We start from the raw sequence: 18,453 nt of genomic DNA, 5'->3' as shown, positions 1-18,453 counted from the left end.
AAGATCTGCCCCCTCAACTTTCTGAAAGGGCGGGGTGACGAGCCCCGTTGTCACCTCCTTCTCTCCACCCAGCGGGCCCTTACGTGCGTTCGCCTGTTCAATAGCAGCTCTTCTTCCGGGGCTTGCTGGTCGCCGCGACCAATCAACGTGTTCTTCCTGTTCTGACCATTGTCAGACCGCTGCCAATCGAGGCGCCTCTATCAACGCCCCTTAAAGGCGCCGCCGCTGCCTCCCGAGCCGGGGCGAATCGATTGCTCCGTGTCGGCCCCCACCTGCAGTATGGAGTCGTCTCGGGGGTGGCCTGGGCCCGAGGCGGACCTTCTGACTCTAGCGGAACCGCAGGCCGCGACCTTCGGAGGCGGGCCGGGCCCAACGCCCTCTGAGCCGCCCTCAGGCCTCTGGGTGTACACGGAGGGAGAGGCCGAGAACGTTGGGGGCGTGAGCCGCCACCCCAGGGAGTCCCCGAAGACTTTGAGCGTCGTCCACCGGCCGGAACGGGAGGCTCGGGAGGACGAGCCCGGCCCCCGAGGGACGCTATCTGGGGCCCGGAGCCGCCGTGAGGCGCCGGGCTTCGAGCACGACCCGCCCCTATCCTCCCGGCACCAGGACCCTGAGCCGCCCGAGGTCTGCCGTCGGGGGATCCCGGGAGGCGGCGGGATGAATGCTGAGCAGCAGCAGGAGGAAGAAGAAGGCAACGACGAGGAGGCGACGGCAGCCGGCAGGGCTGGCCGCTCGTTCTCCAGCCGCCTTCAGGACAGCCGCAGCCTGGACGGGCTGAGCGGGGCGTGTGGAGGCGCCGGCTCCGCGGGGAGTGCAGAGCCTGGCGCGGGCGGCGGACGCCGCGCCACCATCTCCAGCCCCCTGGAGCTCGAGGGCACAGTGAGTCGCCACGGCGACCTCACCCACTTTGTGGCCAACAACCTGCAACTCAAGATCCGTTTGAGCGGCGCCCCTCCACCCCCGCCCGCTGCCCCTGCGCGGCCCTGCTCGGCACCTGCGCCCACTCTGGCCATCCCGCCCATCGACCCCGACGTGCTGCGGGATCTAGAGCGGCTGAGTCGGGAGCTGGGCGGCCGGGTGGACCGTCTGCTTCGCGGGCTGGGTGGCGCGGTGCAGGAGCTGACCGCACTGAGCGTGGGCTGCATTCAGACCTATCGCGACGCCGTGGACTCCTTAGGCGAAGCCGTGGACATGAGCATCAAGGGCATGTACACTCTGCTGGCACGCTGCGAGGAGCTGGAGCGGGCTCTGCAGCCCGTTCAGGGGCTGGCGCGCCAAGTTCGGGACATCCGACGCACTCTGGAGGTGCTGGAGGCCCTGTGCAAGTGACCCAGAGCGCAAGAGAGGCCGGGTCTGGCCAGGGCAGGGCCCAGCAGGACCCTAAGGACTCTTCGAGGAGCCCTGGTGGGAACTGCCCGCTGAGGGGAGGCCTATGTGTTGGAGGCTCTTCCAGATGTGTTCAGTTGGCCCGCGCCCCCTCGCTGGCCCTTAGGCAGGCGTGTATGGGGAAGTTCTAACGGTTCTCCTGGTGGGAAGGGATGTTGCTCTGCTTCTGTTCAGTTGGCCATCTGTAGCTGCCCTGTTCCTCCCAACTCTCCTCCCTAGCTAGAGCACCATCCCTGGTGACCCAGGGCTTTAGGTCTCGGCTTGAAGGTGGGGTCATGACTTTCATATGTGATCAAGAGAAGGGAACAGAGGAAGCCCCAGCCCCCACTTTGGCCATCCTGACTCCAGTGGCCGCATCTCAGGTGTCAGGGGCTGTGGGAGCTCGAATGGTCCTTTGGCCACATCATGCAGGCCAATGCACACCTGCAGATGGATAACCTCCTGTTTCTGCCTCCTGGCCCCCATCCATGTCACTTCTCGAGCCAGAACCATGGTGGAGCTGGGAGGAATGCATTGCATGGTAGAGGGGATGAGGCGGGAGATGTCTCACTGCTGTCAGGGTTCAGGCAGAATTGTTGCCAGTTTTGAAGCCGACCTGTTGTGGAGTGTTCTAATCAGTTTTGGCTTTTTGAGTTTTCATGGAATTAAAGTGCTGCTGCTGCTGCTAAGGCTGAGGCTGTATCTGTGTGGGGTTGGTTGCAGGGACTGAGGAGTCAAAGGAATGGGAATGAGGGTCGGGCTTGTTCGTGGAGCTCCCTTGGAGCTGGTGCTGGGAGTGGTGCGGGAGTTCCAGGCTAGAGGAGGAAGGATATGGTTTCTGCTCTTAGGCAGCGGATCTGAGGGGAAATGTGAGACACACATAATCACACACAGGGGCCCAGAGATCCAGTAAAGGCAGAAACGCAAGCAAAGGGGTTGTCTTCTTGGGTCCTGAGACAGACACGGGTTGGACGGATTAGACATTCGTGGCTCTGGAGGAAGACTGGAAACACTTGTCGGCTCCATTCCTGATCATTTCCCACACTCAGCTGTTAATGCCACACGTGACGGCTTGAGACAATCTTGTCCCAACCCCTGGCAGCCTTCTGCTTACAGTTCACATAGTAAATTCGGGAGCCACACGTATGGTCGTGAGATTTAGCAAGAGATTACAGAACTGTGATTTCTCTAAGCCGCCACCTCGAGACGCTCCCACTTTGGACTGAACACCAGTGTTTCTCTTTTGGGTGTGAAGTGTTCTGAGATTAAAGATGTCCCTTCACCAACTTTCCCCAGTTACATTATTTGTCTCAAAAAAAACCAAAAAACAAACAAACCTAATAAAACGCAAAGCCCTTGGCCCGTACGGGGATCGAACCCGCGACCTTGGCGTTATTAGCACCACGCTCTAACCAACTGAGCTAACCGGCCGGCTGACGTTCGCCGTTCGATATGAGGCTAGGTAAAGTTACTTTATCGATCAGTCTTGCTGCGGGAAAAAATCTTAAGGGTAGCACCGATTCGGGAGACATGAAACTAGAACGTGAAAACTGGTTCGTAGGGCACTTAAGTAATCGTCAAGCCGCAGTACTAACAAGCACAGATGATGCGATGCTGGCGCTTGACTGCAGGTCGAGGAGCAACTATTTCGCGCAAGAGGGACAAGATGTACACGGCGCCCACGACCAGAAACGCAAAACGACTGAAGGAGAGCGGGCGGATTCACCGAAAGAGGATGGACGTGCAGAAAGTTAGATAGACCAGATGCCAGGGGCGCTGCGACTCCTCCTCGCGGGTCACTTGCAGAAGCAGGAGAAAGCAAGGAAGCACCGCTGGGATTAAAACCCAGGATCTCCGTTTAGCCACACAGACCATATGTGACGGCTTGAGACAATCTTGTCCCGACCCCTGGCAGCCTTCTGCTTACAGTTCACATAGTCAATTCAGGAGCCACTTGTACGACCGTCGATTTAGCAATAGATTGCAGAACTGCCTGACTACACAGGCGCTTTAACCAGCTCAGTAAGCCAGGGCGCCCGCTGGAGCGGTACCGGCGCCTTATTTCCGTGGCCAGGTCGGCTCCGTGGTAGGTACGTGAACGTACGCATGACCTCTGCAAGTCGCAGCCGTGTTAGAAAATGTAATAGAAAGGATAAAAGACCCAGCTGGGGCAGAGGAAGGGTGCAGGTGTGACATGGAAGCAGCGAATCGGGCAGATGAAGGTAAGAGGAGATTGACAGGTAGCCTTGTTTGGGGAATTACAAAAACTGAATGCAGGTTATGACAAACCGACGAGGATGGGATTCGAACCCACGCGTGCAGAGCACAATGGATTAGCAGTCCATCGCCTTAACCACTCGGCCACCTCGTCCACTGGAGGATCCTTCAGGTTCTCCTCTCTGGGTCCTGAAATCCTGCTCCTGCCTGTGGCGCGCACCTCTGTCGCCCGGGGAGTGCATTCTGAGGTCGCCCGCCCTGTGCCGGGAAGAGGAGTCGCAAGGTGCAGACCCAGCGACCTCCTCGCCTGCGCCAGCGCCCGACGCTTCTCCCCCTGAGCTGAGCGGCACGGAGCCGCACCTGTCCTCAGGAGCCCTGCCATCCGCCCAGGACTACGGTGCCCGAAGCCGTCGCAAAAACTCCCGTGACATCGCTGGGCTCCCTTGACCGCGAGGCCTCAGGACTCCACGCCAGAAGCCCTGCTCTTTCGACCCCTACGATATGCGCTGGGGCTCGACTAGAATTGAAAATAAAGGGAACTAAATAAAAGTGAGCTAGAACCACAGGAAAAGGTGGCTGACCCCGACGTGATTTGAACACGCAACCTTCTGATCTGGAGTCAGACGCGCTACCGTTGCGCCACGAGGTCGGCCGGCCATAACGCTGGACAGATCTCCCCATGCCCACTGTGCGGTCAGGTGGCCGGGGGACAGGCGATAGAGACGCGGGAGCCGAGGGCCTTCCTGCCCTTCTGCAAACCCGCCAGATGGTGCGTGCGCTGGCCCACCCGTCCTGCGAGGCTAGCCGGGAGGACGACACCCGCAGGTCAGCGGTCCCTCCTACCTCGCCCCCCGCGTCCGGCCGACGACCAGGTGGAGGGTCCTGAGCTGGTCACCAGGGGGACCCAGAGCTCACAACCCAACGGGGAAGGGCCCGCCCAGAAACCGATGGAAGACAGAAACCAGGCGGAACGTGATGGAGCCATGCCAGAGCCCAGCACGCCCGAAGGAGGGCGAGATTAGGGCCTCCCTGGCTGCACATTACAACCACCCGCGGAGCCTTCAGAAGCACCCACGCACAATTCCCAGGTGCGGAGATTCTGATTTAAACGGTCCAGGGAAGAGCCCTGGCATCGGTATTTAAAATTGTTGGGAAAAATCGGTATTTAAAATTATTGAGGGATAATTTACGTACAATGAAACACCAGATCTTAAGTCTATCTGAGGAGTTTTTGACAAATGCATACACCCGTGCAACTCCCAACTCTTTCAAGATACATCTTTCCATCACTCCAGAAGGTTCTCCCATGTCCCTACTCAATGGATCCCTGCCCGTCCCTTCCCAGAAACAACCACTGTTCTGATTTCGATCACCATACATATCAGTATTATTTTTAGGTGAAACAGAGCTGGAAACTTATTTTATTTATTTATTTACTTTTAATTTTTATTGAAACATAATTGACTGTACATATCTGTAGGGCACAGCGTTGAGCATCAATACCGGTGTGCAATATGTGATGCGCAAATCAAGATAATTAGTATATTCAACCTTACACATTGTGCTGGAAACTTCTAAAAAGGGATGCCTGGAGCTGGAAGAGACCCATTAGTTTCTTGAAGGATGAGAGGAGTTCAAACAAGCCGAGATGTCAAAAGAGGTCATGCTGAATCTCCTTTTCCAAGCCACATTTCTGCACATTCTGCACAGTAGCTCTCTCACAAGTTATCAGGGACCACAGAGATGTCAAAGCCCACAGACACTTCTCAGGCCTGGCCTTAACTGACTCAGGGCAACATTTTCTCTAAGAGCCCTCTTCTCCCATGGCTGTCATGACACTCTTCTTCTGGCCCTCCCCTAGTGCTCCCAGCCCCAGTATCTCTTTTTTCTGTCCTTGCCTTGAATCCTTGGTTGTTTTCAGGGTTCAGTCTTCTGCCATGCTACTCAGGTTCCTTGGCTTAAGCTATCACCTGTGTGCTGAGGGCTCTTGAATCCCACTCCCACCTTTGGACCCAGATGTCTAGTGCCTGTTTCTGCACTCCAAGTGAGCGGCCAAGCTGAGGCTACGGGACTCATCCCTGACTCTTCCCTCTCCCTCACGTCCCATTTCCAGTCACCAAGTCCTGTCAATTTCATTTTCTTAATAGTTCTGTCAACCCTCATTCTCCATTCCCATTCTCATCCCTCAGCCCCTCTTGCTGGATTGAGGTAACAGACTCTGATCTCCCTGCCTTCAGAAAAGTCAAAGAGAATCACCTTTCAAAACGCAAACATGATCCCATCACTCATCAGCTTAACATCAGTGGCTCATAACCTTTGGGATTAAGTCCTGACTTCTTAGTGGACCCAAGGTCAAGCAATAGAATGCTGTTAAGCATGTGGGCTCTGGAACCAGGCTGCCACGGTTCATGTAGAGGCTTTGCTACTGTGTAACTTGAGCTAGCTTTTTTTAAAACCTCCCTGTGTCTCAGTGTTTCCATGTTTAAAGTGGTAAAGATTATAATGGGTCACTATTAGTTGACCTACTACAGATAAAGTGCTCAGAGTCTGGCTGGTAATAATCACTGAATTATTGTTGTTATTATTATCTGGAACTTGCTTGATTTTTCAGCCACTGCCCCCTCACCTCCCATGTGACAGCCATACTGACTAATTTACAGTTGCCCAAACTCACCATGCTTCCAATGGTTTCTGTGCCACTGTCCCTAGTATTGCTTGATGGCCTTTCCAGTCCTTCTTTTCCTGGCTGACTCTTACATACCACTCAAGGCTCAGTTCAGAAGCTCCCTTCTCCCCACTTCTGGAGGAGTAGACTTTTTCTGTGTTCTCCTCCAAGATAGCACTTAAAATATTACATTTTAATTGTTTCTTTGGTGTATCTCTCACTAGACTACTAGAGAGTGGGAAATATGTATTTTTAGCATCGAGTACAATTACTGGAATATGTATTCAATAAGTATTTGGGAAATTAATTAGGGATAGCTTTAGCAAAAGCACTGGGGTGGGCAAGAGCCTGGCTTACAGAGAAAGGAGACATGTCTGGGTAGCTGAAGAGCTTGGAGTACGTTGGAAAATTTTGCTGGAAAGTTAAGTTGGGTCAGTGAATATGGCTACCAGGGAACATGGAGTTGATCTCTATGCACAGAGAGGTTTGCAGCAGATGTGAAGAGTACACTCTGATGTTTAAATCTCCTCCATTCATCCCACCGGTTTCCAAATTTTAGAAGCCAATAAATAACTCCACTCTGTTCATATTGGCCCAATACAGTAGCCACTAGGTTGGCTATTCAATATGGGGCTGTTAGTGATAAACTAAATTTTTTAAATTGGTTCCTCATTCCCACTAGCCACATTTCAAGTGTTCAGTAGCCACATGGAGCTAGCTGGCTACTATATTGGACAGAGACAATAAATAATATTTCCACTCATGACAGACAGTTCTGTTGGACAACACTGGTCCAAGACTGAAAACTGGTAGACCGAGGGCTGTATGCTGTTGCTCTCAAGGTGATTTTTTTCTTCTCATTTTTTTATTTTAAAGTTGGAGAGCTGGCTGGTTAGCTCAGTTGGATAGACTGCGGCATTACAACACCAAGGACAAGGGTTTGGTTCTCCATACTGGCCAAAAAAAAGTTGGAGACCAATTTAGATGATTGGGATGAAAAGCCTGGATTTCTTGCCTCCCTCAAAACAATGAAAACCTCAGTAAAACTAGCCTTGGTTTCCCATAAGACCAAGGAAGCTGAGTAGCGCTGCACCGATCCCCACCCTTGTCCCCTCAACTCCTACCCACACTGGGTATGAGCGTTCCCGGGCAGCATTTGTTTTTTCCTCTGATCTGCAGGAACTTCATTTATTTGTTGCCCAACTCCCACAGAGCTGCAGCCCCAGTGGGAGAGCAGGGCATTGAACCAAAGAGGATTATTCTCGACCCTTATTTTGTTTTTGGCAGCTTGCCAGTATGGGGGATCCGAACCCTTGACCTTGGTGTTACCAGCTCTATGCTCTATGTAACCAAGTGAGCTGGGCCAACCCTATTCTTGGCCCTCAAAATCTCATGGAATGAATGTGCCCTGCTAAATTTTGGACTTGATTGGGACCTGTTACCCCTTTCTTCCTTCCGATTTCTCCCTTTTGGAATGGGAATGTCTATTTTAAGCCTATCCCAACCACTGTATTTGGGAAACATAACTATCTGATTTTACAGTTTCACAGCTGGAGAAGAATTTTGCCTCCGAACAAATCACATCTCTAATGTCATCCATATCTGATTTAGGTGATATTTAGATGAGACTTTGGGATTTAGAACTGATGCTGGAATGACTTAAGACTTTGGGGGCTGATGGGATGGAATGAATGTATTTTATGTGCAAAAAGTACATGAATTGTGGGGGGCCAGGGTGGAATGTTATGGCCTGAATGTGTCCCCCCAAAATTCATATATTGAAGCCCTAATGTTACACTCTCTTTGTCACCTCTCTTCCCCTGGGTGATGTAGACGCAAAGGATTACTAAAAGCCCATTTCTTCTGAGTCAGTTAGAAGCCCCAAAGGGGTTAATTTTCCATGAACCCTCAAGAGAGAAGCATTCCTCCTGGGAAAATTAACACCTGACTAGGGTCTCCTCCCAGTATTTATTCTCCAGGCCAGAAAGTTACAGAAAAGGAACATAGGTGGAGTTATGGCTAAGTATAGTTCAACAATAGAGGCTGGTAACATAAATGAAATAACAAAGTGACATTCCTTTTGCAGTTTGCAAAAGGTTAAGTCGATCCACCAAAAAAAGCTTGTTCTTAGCAAATACTGTCTTTTCCTACAGCAATTTCCTTAATATGTTTACATAACAATCAAGTAACTTTAGGTTAATCTGCTCCAAGGGCATCTGTCCTTGAGCCAACAATTTTGCTGTGTTACAATTCTTTATCTACAACAGAGACTTTAGCCTGGGTTTCCTGTCTTTTGCAAGCTTAACATTTCTATATGTAATTTTAAAAAGTTAGATTATACCTGAAACTACAGGGCTTTGGAGGCTAGGCACTGTGAAATACATTCGCTTTATTAATGTTAGTATACTCCACACCTAACCCCCAATGTGATGGTATTTGGAGGTGAGGCCTGTGAAGGTTAATTCTAGGTGTCAACTTGGATTAAGGAATAGCAAGAAACCTGGTAAAGCTACCTTTTTAGGTGTGTCCATGAGAATGTTTCCAGCAGAGATTAGTATGACAGCCTGAGTGGACTGCATGGGAAAGACCTGCCCTCAATGTGGGCAGGAACCATCCTATCTGCTGGGGGTCCAGAGAGAACAAAAACAGAGAAAAAGGCAAATCACTTGCTCTTATCTGCTGGAGCTGGGATACACTCTGCTCTCTTGTCCATGGACATCAGAACTCAAGACTCTTTAGCTTTTCGGTTCCAGGACTTACACCAAGGACACCTTCGGCTTCCCTGGTTCTGAAGCCTTGGGATTTGGACTGAGCCATGCTACCAACATCCAGTTTGCAGATAGCCTATTGTGGGACTTTGCTTCACAATCCCGTGAGCCAGATCCCCTAATAAATCCCCTCTCATAGGGCTGGCCCGTGGCTCACTTGGGAGAGTGTGGTGCTGATAACACCAAGCCAAGGGTTAAGATCCCCTTACCGGTCATCTTTAAAAAAAAAAAAAAAATCCCCTCTCATGTATATTACCTTTTGGTTCTGTCCCTCTGGAGAACCTTGTCTAATACAGGGCCTTTGGGAGGTGATTAGGTTTAGATGAGGTCATGATGGTGGGGCCCTCGTGATGGGATTAGTGATCTTATGAAATAGAGGAAGACACAGACATATCTCTCCAAGTGCTGGCACAGAGAAAAGACCATGTGAGCACACAACAAGAAGACAGCTGTCTACAAGCCAGGGAGAAGTCATGCCATCCATTACAGACTCTGTGGACAGGTAAATATATTGCTCTACACCTCAGATTCCTTAATATGTGTCTGCCTCATAGATGGTGAGGTTTAAAAGACAATGCAGTTGGCATCTCAGCAACACTCAGCACAGGTGATTACTCCTTCCTTCTTGAAATACTTTCTTCACTTACTCTCCTATTTTCCTGCCAGCTCACTGGCTGCTTTTTCTTAGCCCCAGTCTTTGTTATTTAGTATCTGGATAATGGGCTTTGGCTCCAGAGAGGCCTTCTTTAGAATCCTAGTCTCTACCACTTATTAGCTCTGTTACTTGGCAAGTTGCTTAACTTCTCTGAGCCTTTCTTTATTATGTAGCAGGTAGGTTATTCCTCCCCAGCTTGCTTTTCAGAGTTGTTGTGAAGATCAAATCAGGTAATGAAAATTAAAGAGTTTTTGGCTATAACATGCTATAAAATTATTAGCAGACACGTGTGTGTGTGTGTGTATTATTTTTTAAATATTTTAATGGAAAGGTAAGCCAAAAACTAAAAATGGTTTACCTAGAGTGGAAGGTGGAGGGACAGAAATGGAGACCTGACTTTTCTGAATGTGCTTTATTTTATAGATTTCAACTTTGGAAGCATATAAATGTTCAACATAATTATAAAACAAAATTCAATAAAAATTTAAAAATTAAAAAGCAAACTCATATAATCTTTAGAATCATTTTGTCGATATCTACAAAATAACTTGTTGGGATTTTGATTGGGATTTAATTGAGCTGAAATTGGGAAGAATTGACTTCTTAACAATATTGAGCCTTCCGATCTATGAACATGGAATGTCTCTCCATTTATTTAGATCTTCTTTGATTTCTTTCATCCGTATAGTTTTCCATGTGCAGATTCTATACACATTTTGTTAGATTTATACCTAAGTAATTCTTTCTTTGGTGCTACTGTAGTTTTTTTTTTTTTCTGATTCAAATTATTTATTGCTGGTATATAGGAGAGCAATTGACTTTTGTAGATTGACTTTGTAGCCTGTGACCTTGCTATGCTTATTAGTTCCAGGAGCTTTTTTTGTAGATTCTTTGGGATTTTCTACAAGACAATAAAAGCAATCTGTAAAAGGCAAAAGTAAAATGGAACCACTGAACCTAATGGCATAATTCCACCAGAGAGGAATTACTTTAAGTGCCTTGATGGGGATCCAAACCCTTGACCTTGGTATTACCAACACTGCTTCTAACCAACTGAGCTAACCAGCCAGCCCTTTAAATGATTTTTAAGCACAGTAATTGTTTTGATTGTACATCGTTGTTGAGATATATCCTAAGGATAAAACAAAAACAAAAATAACAAAAACCTGCAAAGAAAAGTTAAATTTTTATTAACCATGTCATTAACAATAATGCTGACATGGAATTGAGCAAATAGGTAATTATGTCAATAACCACGATTTTCAAAATAGGAGAAAAGACATAGACAGAAAACCAAAGAAGTAAAAACCTTGTAATACTAAATTTAAATCAGAAATATAATCCATGGGGCCGGCCCGTGGCTCACTCGGGAGAGTGTGGTGCTGATGGCACCAAGGCCACGGGTTCGGATCCCATATAGGGATGGCCGGTTAGCTCACTGGGTGAGCTTGGTGCTGACAACACCAGGTCAAGGGTTAAGATCCCCTTACCGGTCATCTTAAAAAAAAAAAAAAAAAAAATATATATATATATATATATATATATATATATATATATATATATATATATATATATATATATAATCCATCCAGGTCTTAGCATAATACATGGCATGCAGCAAGTACTCATTAAATATTTATTTAAAAGAATTTGTGGGAATGGCTATAGCTGCAGATTACCAGTGGGTACATTTCTTTCCCTAAATATGTTAGGATAGAAGAAATGTTGAGAACCACTGGGCTAGTGGCAGCCTTCCCAAAAGTGGAAGGGTTAAGTCTGGGTGGCTGTAGGAGTTCTGCTATTATTTGAATTGGTGGGGTGACAAAGGAACTTTATTATGAATTCCAAATGGAGAGGTCGTGAGGAGGAACCCTATTAGTAGCCAAGGTATGCCTGATCCAACTAGATCCATGGATCAAGAGGCAGGGACCTGGGAGAAAAGTCAACCAATAAGCTGATAAAGACCAGTGACCATGCTGTCCATGGAGCAAACGATGTCCATAATATATACAGGCTTTTTTGTGACCAGGGTCTTGACCTTTACCAGAATCCTAACCCAGAGTGTCTAGGGCTTTGTGCAAGTCCCTCAAAGTATGGGTAACAAGGAGGGGAAGGAAAGTTACTATTATGCAATACAACCAAAATTAATGGTGATAAAATTAGTTTCCAATAAATAAATCAATCTTTTATTCAAAATCATCAGTTCCCAATGGATTATCACGAAGGCCACATCTATGGAAAGACTGAAATCTTAAAAAAAAAAAAAAAAAAAGTTGGTTAGAGCATGATGCTGTAATACCAAAGTCAAGGGTTCAGATTCCCCTACTGGCTAGCTGCCAAAAATAAAAAATATTAAGTATGAATTCTAGATTTATTTGCTCTTAAAATAAAAAAGTTTTCAATTGAAAAGACCTAGAAACAATCACCAACTCAGCAGCAAAGAGCATCCCTAATGCCCAGATACCATTTCCCTATCCCTGAAATAAATCATCCCCGGGCCCAGGAAGATAATGTAAAGACAGGTCTTGAACATCTTATTACGGTAGACAGAAGGAAGCTACTGAAGATCCTAACATCGTGTCAAAATCTCAGAGGCCTGCATCAAAAGACATTATCAAGTGTTTTAGTCCGTTTGTGTTGCTATAACAGAAATACCTGAGACTGGGTAATTTATAAGGAAAGAGGTTTATTTGGCTTATGATTCTGGGACAGCTGCATCTGGCATGGGTCTCGGGCTGCTTCTACTCATGGTGGAAAGTGGCAGGGAGCTGGTGGGTACAAGCAGATCACATGGCAAGAGGAAGCAAGAGAGAGAGAGAGAAGGTGCCAGGGTCTTTTTAAGCAACAGCTCTCTCTCCTGGGAACTAATAGAGCAAGAACTCACTCATTAATCCCCCCTCCCCCAGGGAGAGCATGAATCCATTCATGAGGGATCCGTCCCCATGACTCAATCAGTTTCCAACACTGCCACATTAGGGATCAGATTTCCACATGAGTTTTGGAGGGGACAACACATCCAAATTCCATCATCAAGAAAGTGAAAAAAGAAAAACTACAGAATGGGAGAAAAAAAATGCAATCATATATCTGATAAGGGGTCAAGAATCCATAACATATAAAGAATACTTATAACTCAACAACAAAAAGACAAACAATCCAATTTAAAAATGGCCTAAGGAGGGGCCAGCCGGTGGCTCACTTGGGAGAGTGTGGTGCTGACAACACCAAGCCAAGGGTTAAGATACCAGTCATCTTTAAAAAAAAAAAAAAAATGGCCAAAGGACTTGAATACACATTTCTCCAAAAAAGACCTACAAATGGCTAATAAGCACATAAAAAATGTCAACAGCATTAGTCATTACAAAAATGCAAATCGAAACCACAAGGAGATACCACTCCAGTAAGATGGCTGTAATATAAAGGAAGGAAAAGGACGACCCCGTGGCTCACTCGGGAGAGTGCGGTGCTGGTAGCGCCAAGGCCACGGGTTCGGATCCTATAAAGGGATGGCCGGTGCACTCACTAGCTGAGCATGGTACGGACCACACCGTGCCGAGGGTTACGATCCCCTTACCGGTCAAAAAAATAAATAAAGGAAGGGCGGGGGAAAGGAGGGAGGGAGAAATAACAAGTGAACAAGTGTTGGTAAAGACGTGGAGAAACCAGAACCTTCACACATTGCTGGTGGGAATGTAAAATGGTGCAGCTATTATGGAAAACAGTTTGGTGGTTCCTTAAAAGGAACTACATGGGCTCAGCTGGTTAGAGTGCAGCTGTATAATACGGGTTCGGGTTCCCTGTACCAGCTAAAAAAGAAAAAGAGCCGGCCTGTGGCTCACTTAGGAGAGTATGGTGCTGACAACACCAGGTCAAGGGTTAAGATTCCCTTAACGACTGAAAGGACGAGTTGACACCAGTTGACGATCCACCGGAGAGAGCTCGTTTATTAGGAGGCACACACACATATATATAGGGCTTTTAGGGAAGGCTGATTGGCTTAAAATACAATCCCTACTTAGAAGGCAACCAGCGCCATGATGGGGTATGGCCGAGAAGGACTTATGTGATCAGGGTGTGATCCCTTGGGGCATTTGGGTTCTTACACCGACCACCTTTTTATAGGGGGGAGGAAGGTTAAAACCTTCATAATACTGCCAGAAACTTTACTTTTAGGTTTATATCCAAAAGAATTGAAAATAGGTACTCAAACAGATACTTGTACAAGAATATCTAAAGCAGCTGTATTAGTCCATTTAGGTTGTTTATAACAAAATATGTGGAACTGGGTAATTTATAAAGAAAACGAAATTTATTGCTTACAGTTTCTGAGGCTGAGAAGTCCAAAGTCCATCTGGTAGGGATCTTGGTGGTGGCGACAGGGACCCAGGGGTCTCACACTGCAAGACGGTGGAAGCAGAGAGAGCAGAGTGAGCAAAAGACAACCTCTCCTCTTCTTTTAAAGCCCTCAGAACCACACCCTGACTACCATTTTTAATCCATTCACTACTGCACGGTCCTACAATCCAATCACCTCCTCAACGCTCCACCTTTCAATTACCATAAGAGGATTTCCCACCCCCTCAACAGTCACAGTGGGGGCTAAGTTTCAAATACATAAAACTTGGGGGACATAATTCAAGCTTCAGTGAGTTTTGGGGGGACATAATTCAATCCACTACAGCAGCACTATTCACAACAGCCAAAAGGTGGGAACAAACCAAATGTTCACTAGCTGATGAGTGGATAAACAAAATGAGGTCATATGCATACAATAGAACATTATTCAGCCATAAAAAGGAATGACGTACTGATAAACACTACAACATGTATGAACCTTGAAAACAACATGCTAAGTGAGAGAAGCCAGGTGCAAAAGGCCAAATATTGTATGATTCCACTTATATAAAACATCCAAAATAAGTAAATCCACCAAAACAGAAAGTAGATTACTGGTTGCCAGTGTTAAAGTCAAATAAAAATATAGAGACATCTCTAAAAGAATGATTTATTCGGAAAAACAGGATTGCAATTGGGACACAGACCAGGAGTGGTCTCTGGTATGTCTGAAGATCAAAGTCTAAGAGTTTTATTAGAAAGAGAAATGTTAAATATTGTTTTGAAAGAAAGCTCATTTGCACTAGCAAAGTTTTTGGAGTTGGCAGGTTTTGGTAAGCAACGGCAGTAAGGATAAATTAGTCTTGGAGTCATGGCAGTGTGTTTTAGCACCTACTAGACAAGACCAGTCTTAGACTGTTTCAACAGCTGGGTTTGTGGGAAATTCTTCTTGCAGCAGGCACTATGTACCCTGAGTGCTTTTTCCTCTTGGCTCCTTGTCTCTAATTTTAGTTTGGGTATGACAAGAATGACCCAATTTGTATAACCAACTTTCACTCCAGATTCTAGGGGGAGAGGGGAGTAAGAACTAACTGCTTAATGGGTACAGAGTTTTCTTCTAGGATGATAAAAAACATTTTGGAACTAGATAGAGGTGGTAGTTATACAATCTTGTGAATGCACTAAAGACCACTAAATTGTACACATTAAGATGGTTATTTTAAGCTAATCAGTTAACTCAGTTGTTTAGAGTGTGGTGCTGATAACACCCAGGTCTGGGGTTTGATCCCTGTACCACACAGCAGAAAAAAGAAAAATAAGAGATTGTTTTATATTATGTGAATTTCACCTTGATAGAAAAAGAAAAAAAGGAAAAAAAAAAAAAAAAAAAGGAAAGAAAGAAAAAACCCAACGGCCAACTTGAAGAGGCTCCCACGGACCAAAATTGGGCCAATTAGAGTATCAAAAAGAATAACTGCTATGCATTGAAACACACAAAAGATGTTAAAATCTACAAGTTCACAATGATATTAAAAGCGACTAATTAATTCATTTCGCAGGATGTTGGAGATCTGTTGGGAAAATAGAATAATTTAATCAGGCCCCCCTCCCTTGGGGCAGGTTGGGGGTGGTGCAGCATTCTCTGGGGGCGGGTTGTGTGTGGGTGGAGTTAGTGCTCCTGCGCAGCACTGCCACCTTCGCTGGAGTTTACTGCCTCTGGCAGCCGCCACACCATGCAACCATGGTCTCCAACCTGTGGCTTCCAAGGACCTGTTTGCTGGTTACCTAGCTCATAGACCTGCATGAAGGTGTCTGGTGACCCAGCCTGGCATTTGTGGGTTCTGGTAACCCAGCCTGGCATGTGAAGGGTTTGTGACCCAGTCTGTAAATGGGCTTGAGGGGTCTGTGAGCTCCAGACGCAGCCCTAGCGTGGCAATTGGCCTAGTAAGCAGGATTACTGGCAGGTAAAAGAGCCTGACAACTGGCATGGTCCAGTAGCTAGACAAATGGCATCACGATCAGGATTAGTAGCTCCCACGATTGGCGACATCGGCAGGATTCTGACATTAGCTGGAGTGCAACAAGAACCAATTCATTATTTTGAAAACTGGTAAATAATGAGAAAAAAATCACGCATTTATCCTACCTTTCCTGTATGACCTGTATATCATGGTAAACAACAAGTTGATGAGGGCAAATTCTTATTTGTAGAAGAAACCCAGCTGGTAAATACAGAAGATAGACTTAGACTATCCCCATTTTGCAACCGCTGATGAAATAATGGAGCTAGGCAGTGATGATCAGTTAAACCATTAGGTGAAAAACTGGTGAGGAAGTGTATACTTACTTTCTCAGTCTGACTACACCTGAACCCAGTGCTTAGACTGACCAGAAAAGAAGAGACAAGCAGGCAGGCCTCCTGATGTGATGGAGTAGGAAGCACAAGCCACTACTCCTTATGTATTTTACCAGAAACTGATCAACCACTAGATCTAAGAACCAGTTTACAGGAAATACAGGGCATGGAGGAAACATTAAATAACATTACAAGAATATGGCCTACAAATGGCCCAATGCCTTCAACAGATAAACAAAAGAAACCATACCAGCCAAAAAAGAAAAGGAGAAGGTAGGTGAGGACATTGGGAGGAGGAAGAGCCCAAGATTAAAAGAGATTTAGGAGGATTGGCTTAAACTAACACTAAGTGAATTGCACTGCAACTTTTATTTATGGGAAATCCTTATTGTGTATGCCAGAGGGCAGCTGCAAACTTGAAAACAATCCATTAAATATATTTTGTTTCGTATTTTGTAGCAATTGATTATCAGCCACTAAATAATAGTATTTTTTTTTTTTTTTTTTTTTTTAAAGATGACCGGTAGGGGATCTCAACCCTTGGCTTGGTGTTGTCAGCACCACTCTCACTCAGCCAGTGAGCGAACCGGCCATCCCTATATAGGATCCGAACCCGTAGGCCTTGGTATTATCAGCACCGCACTCTACCGAGTGAGCCACGGGCCGGCCTTAAATAATAGTATCTTTGATACAATTGCTGCATACAGAGTATTTTGGTTAAAAGGTGATTAATTCTTACCTTCATTTTACAGTGCTTACTGTGACAAACTTCTCGTCAGACTTCCTATAAAAGAGAACAGTTAATATATGTACATAAACCACAGAAATAGTATAATAAAAATACTATTTAAAAGTTAGTGTTTTTCTACATAAAATATTGTTTATCTTAAGATTTCTCAGTACATTTGTAAAAGTAGTTTAAATCTGGTAAGTTTTCTGATTATTTTTTGTAACTGGAGATGGTACTTACAACTGAAATAACATTTCAGCTAAACAAAACACATTGCTAAATACTGATGTTTGACAAAAAAATTGCTTTGCATAATTTCTGTAAATTATATTTGTCCTAAAAAAGGTGTAATGCCATAATGATAAAAGATTTCTGAACAAATTCTTATCCTTCATTTGATTTTTTTTAATTCTTTTTTTTTTTTTTTTAAATATGACCAGTAAGGGGATCTTAACCCTTGACTTGGTGTTGTCAGCACCACGCTCAGCCAGTGAGCTAACTGGCTATCCTTATACAGGATCTGAACCCGCAGCCTTGGTGTTATCAGTACCACACTCTGCCGTGTGAGCCACGGGCCAGCCCTGATTTTTTTTAATTTATTTTTATTTATTTTTATTTTTTTTAAAAGATGACCGGTAGGGGGATCTTAACCCTTAACTTGGTGTTGTCAGCACCACGCTCAGCCAGTGAGCGAACCGGCCATCCGTATATGGGATCCGAACCCGGGGCCTTGGTGTTATCAGCACCGCACTCTCCCGAGTGAGCCACGGGCCGGCCCGGCCCCCAGCCCTGATTTTTTAAAATTCTGATCTAATGATAAAATTATATAAATTTTCATTTTCCAATGCAGTTACCTTTTTAAATAGCTGGTAATTCATGGCTATTACCTGTTAAAATATACACACACAACAAGCAAATGTATGTAAAAGGACTAAACTGGAATAAAGTGTTCATGAATGAAACTCTTAGACAATTAAGCACCTTATCCTATTTAATATTAAAAATGAACTTATACGGTTTAAGAAAAGCCTTTTTGTTAAAAATTTCCTTTTAACTAAAAAAACTAAAATTAATTACTTAAGAGACATGATAACCAAGTGCAATGTGTGAACTTTATTTGGACCCTGACTGAAACAAACTATAAAAAAGAAAGAAAGAAAGAAAGAAACAGAAAAAGCAAGAAAAATATGTGTGAGGCAGTCAGGCAATGTGAAGTATTTGGTGATGCTATATTTGATGATGTTATAAAATAATAACCTAATGCAGGAGCAGGGAGGACGACGCTGGCTGGTTAGCTCAGTTGGTTAGAGCATGGTTCTGATAACACCAAGGTCCTGCACCCGCCAGCTGCCAAAAACCCCC

The 18,453-nt window shown here is 45.6% G+C and overlaps 1 protein-coding gene and 3 non-coding genes across 4 annotated transcripts; 1 reads left to right on the top strand and 3 right to left on the bottom strand.

Annotated features, from left to right (window-relative positions):
* The first annotated feature begins 213 nt into the window (after nucleotides 1-213).
* BORCS6 (BLOC-1 related complex subunit 6) lies at nucleotides 214-2,054 on the top strand. Its single transcript, XM_063112380.1, has one exon. The coding sequence runs from the start codon at nucleotides 280-282 to the stop codon at nucleotides 1,327-1,329; it is 1,050 nt and encodes a 349-aa protein (XP_062968450.1). The 5' UTR covers nucleotides 214-279; the 3' UTR covers nucleotides 1,330-2,054.
* A 668-nt stretch (nucleotides 2,055-2,722) lies between these two features.
* TRNAI-AAU (transfer RNA isoleucine (anticodon AAU)) lies at nucleotides 2,723-2,796 on the bottom strand. The gene has a single exon. It is a non-coding gene; the product is annotated as a tRNA-Ile (tRNA).
* Nucleotides 2,797-3,654: 858 nt separating this feature from the next.
* Nucleotides 3,655-3,736, bottom strand: TRNAS-GCU (transfer RNA serine (anticodon GCU)). Its single transcript has one exon. It is a non-coding gene; the product is annotated as a tRNA-Ser (tRNA).
* A 423-nt stretch (nucleotides 3,737-4,159) lies between these two features.
* TRNAW-CCA (transfer RNA tryptophan (anticodon CCA)) lies at nucleotides 4,160-4,231 on the bottom strand. The gene has a single exon. It is a non-coding gene; the product is annotated as a tRNA-Trp (tRNA).
* Between the last annotated feature and the right edge of the window lie 14,222 nt (nucleotides 4,232-18,453).

This window comes from Cynocephalus volans, chromosome 10 (assembly GCF_027409185.1).
Source record: "Cynocephalus volans isolate mCynVol1 chromosome 10, mCynVol1.pri, whole genome shotgun sequence".
NCBI lineage: Eukaryota > Metazoa > Chordata > Mammalia > Dermoptera > Cynocephalidae > Cynocephalus > Cynocephalus volans.
The sequence above is the reverse complement of the archived record's forward strand: the minus strand, read 5'-3'. Positions and strand labels throughout refer to the sequence as shown.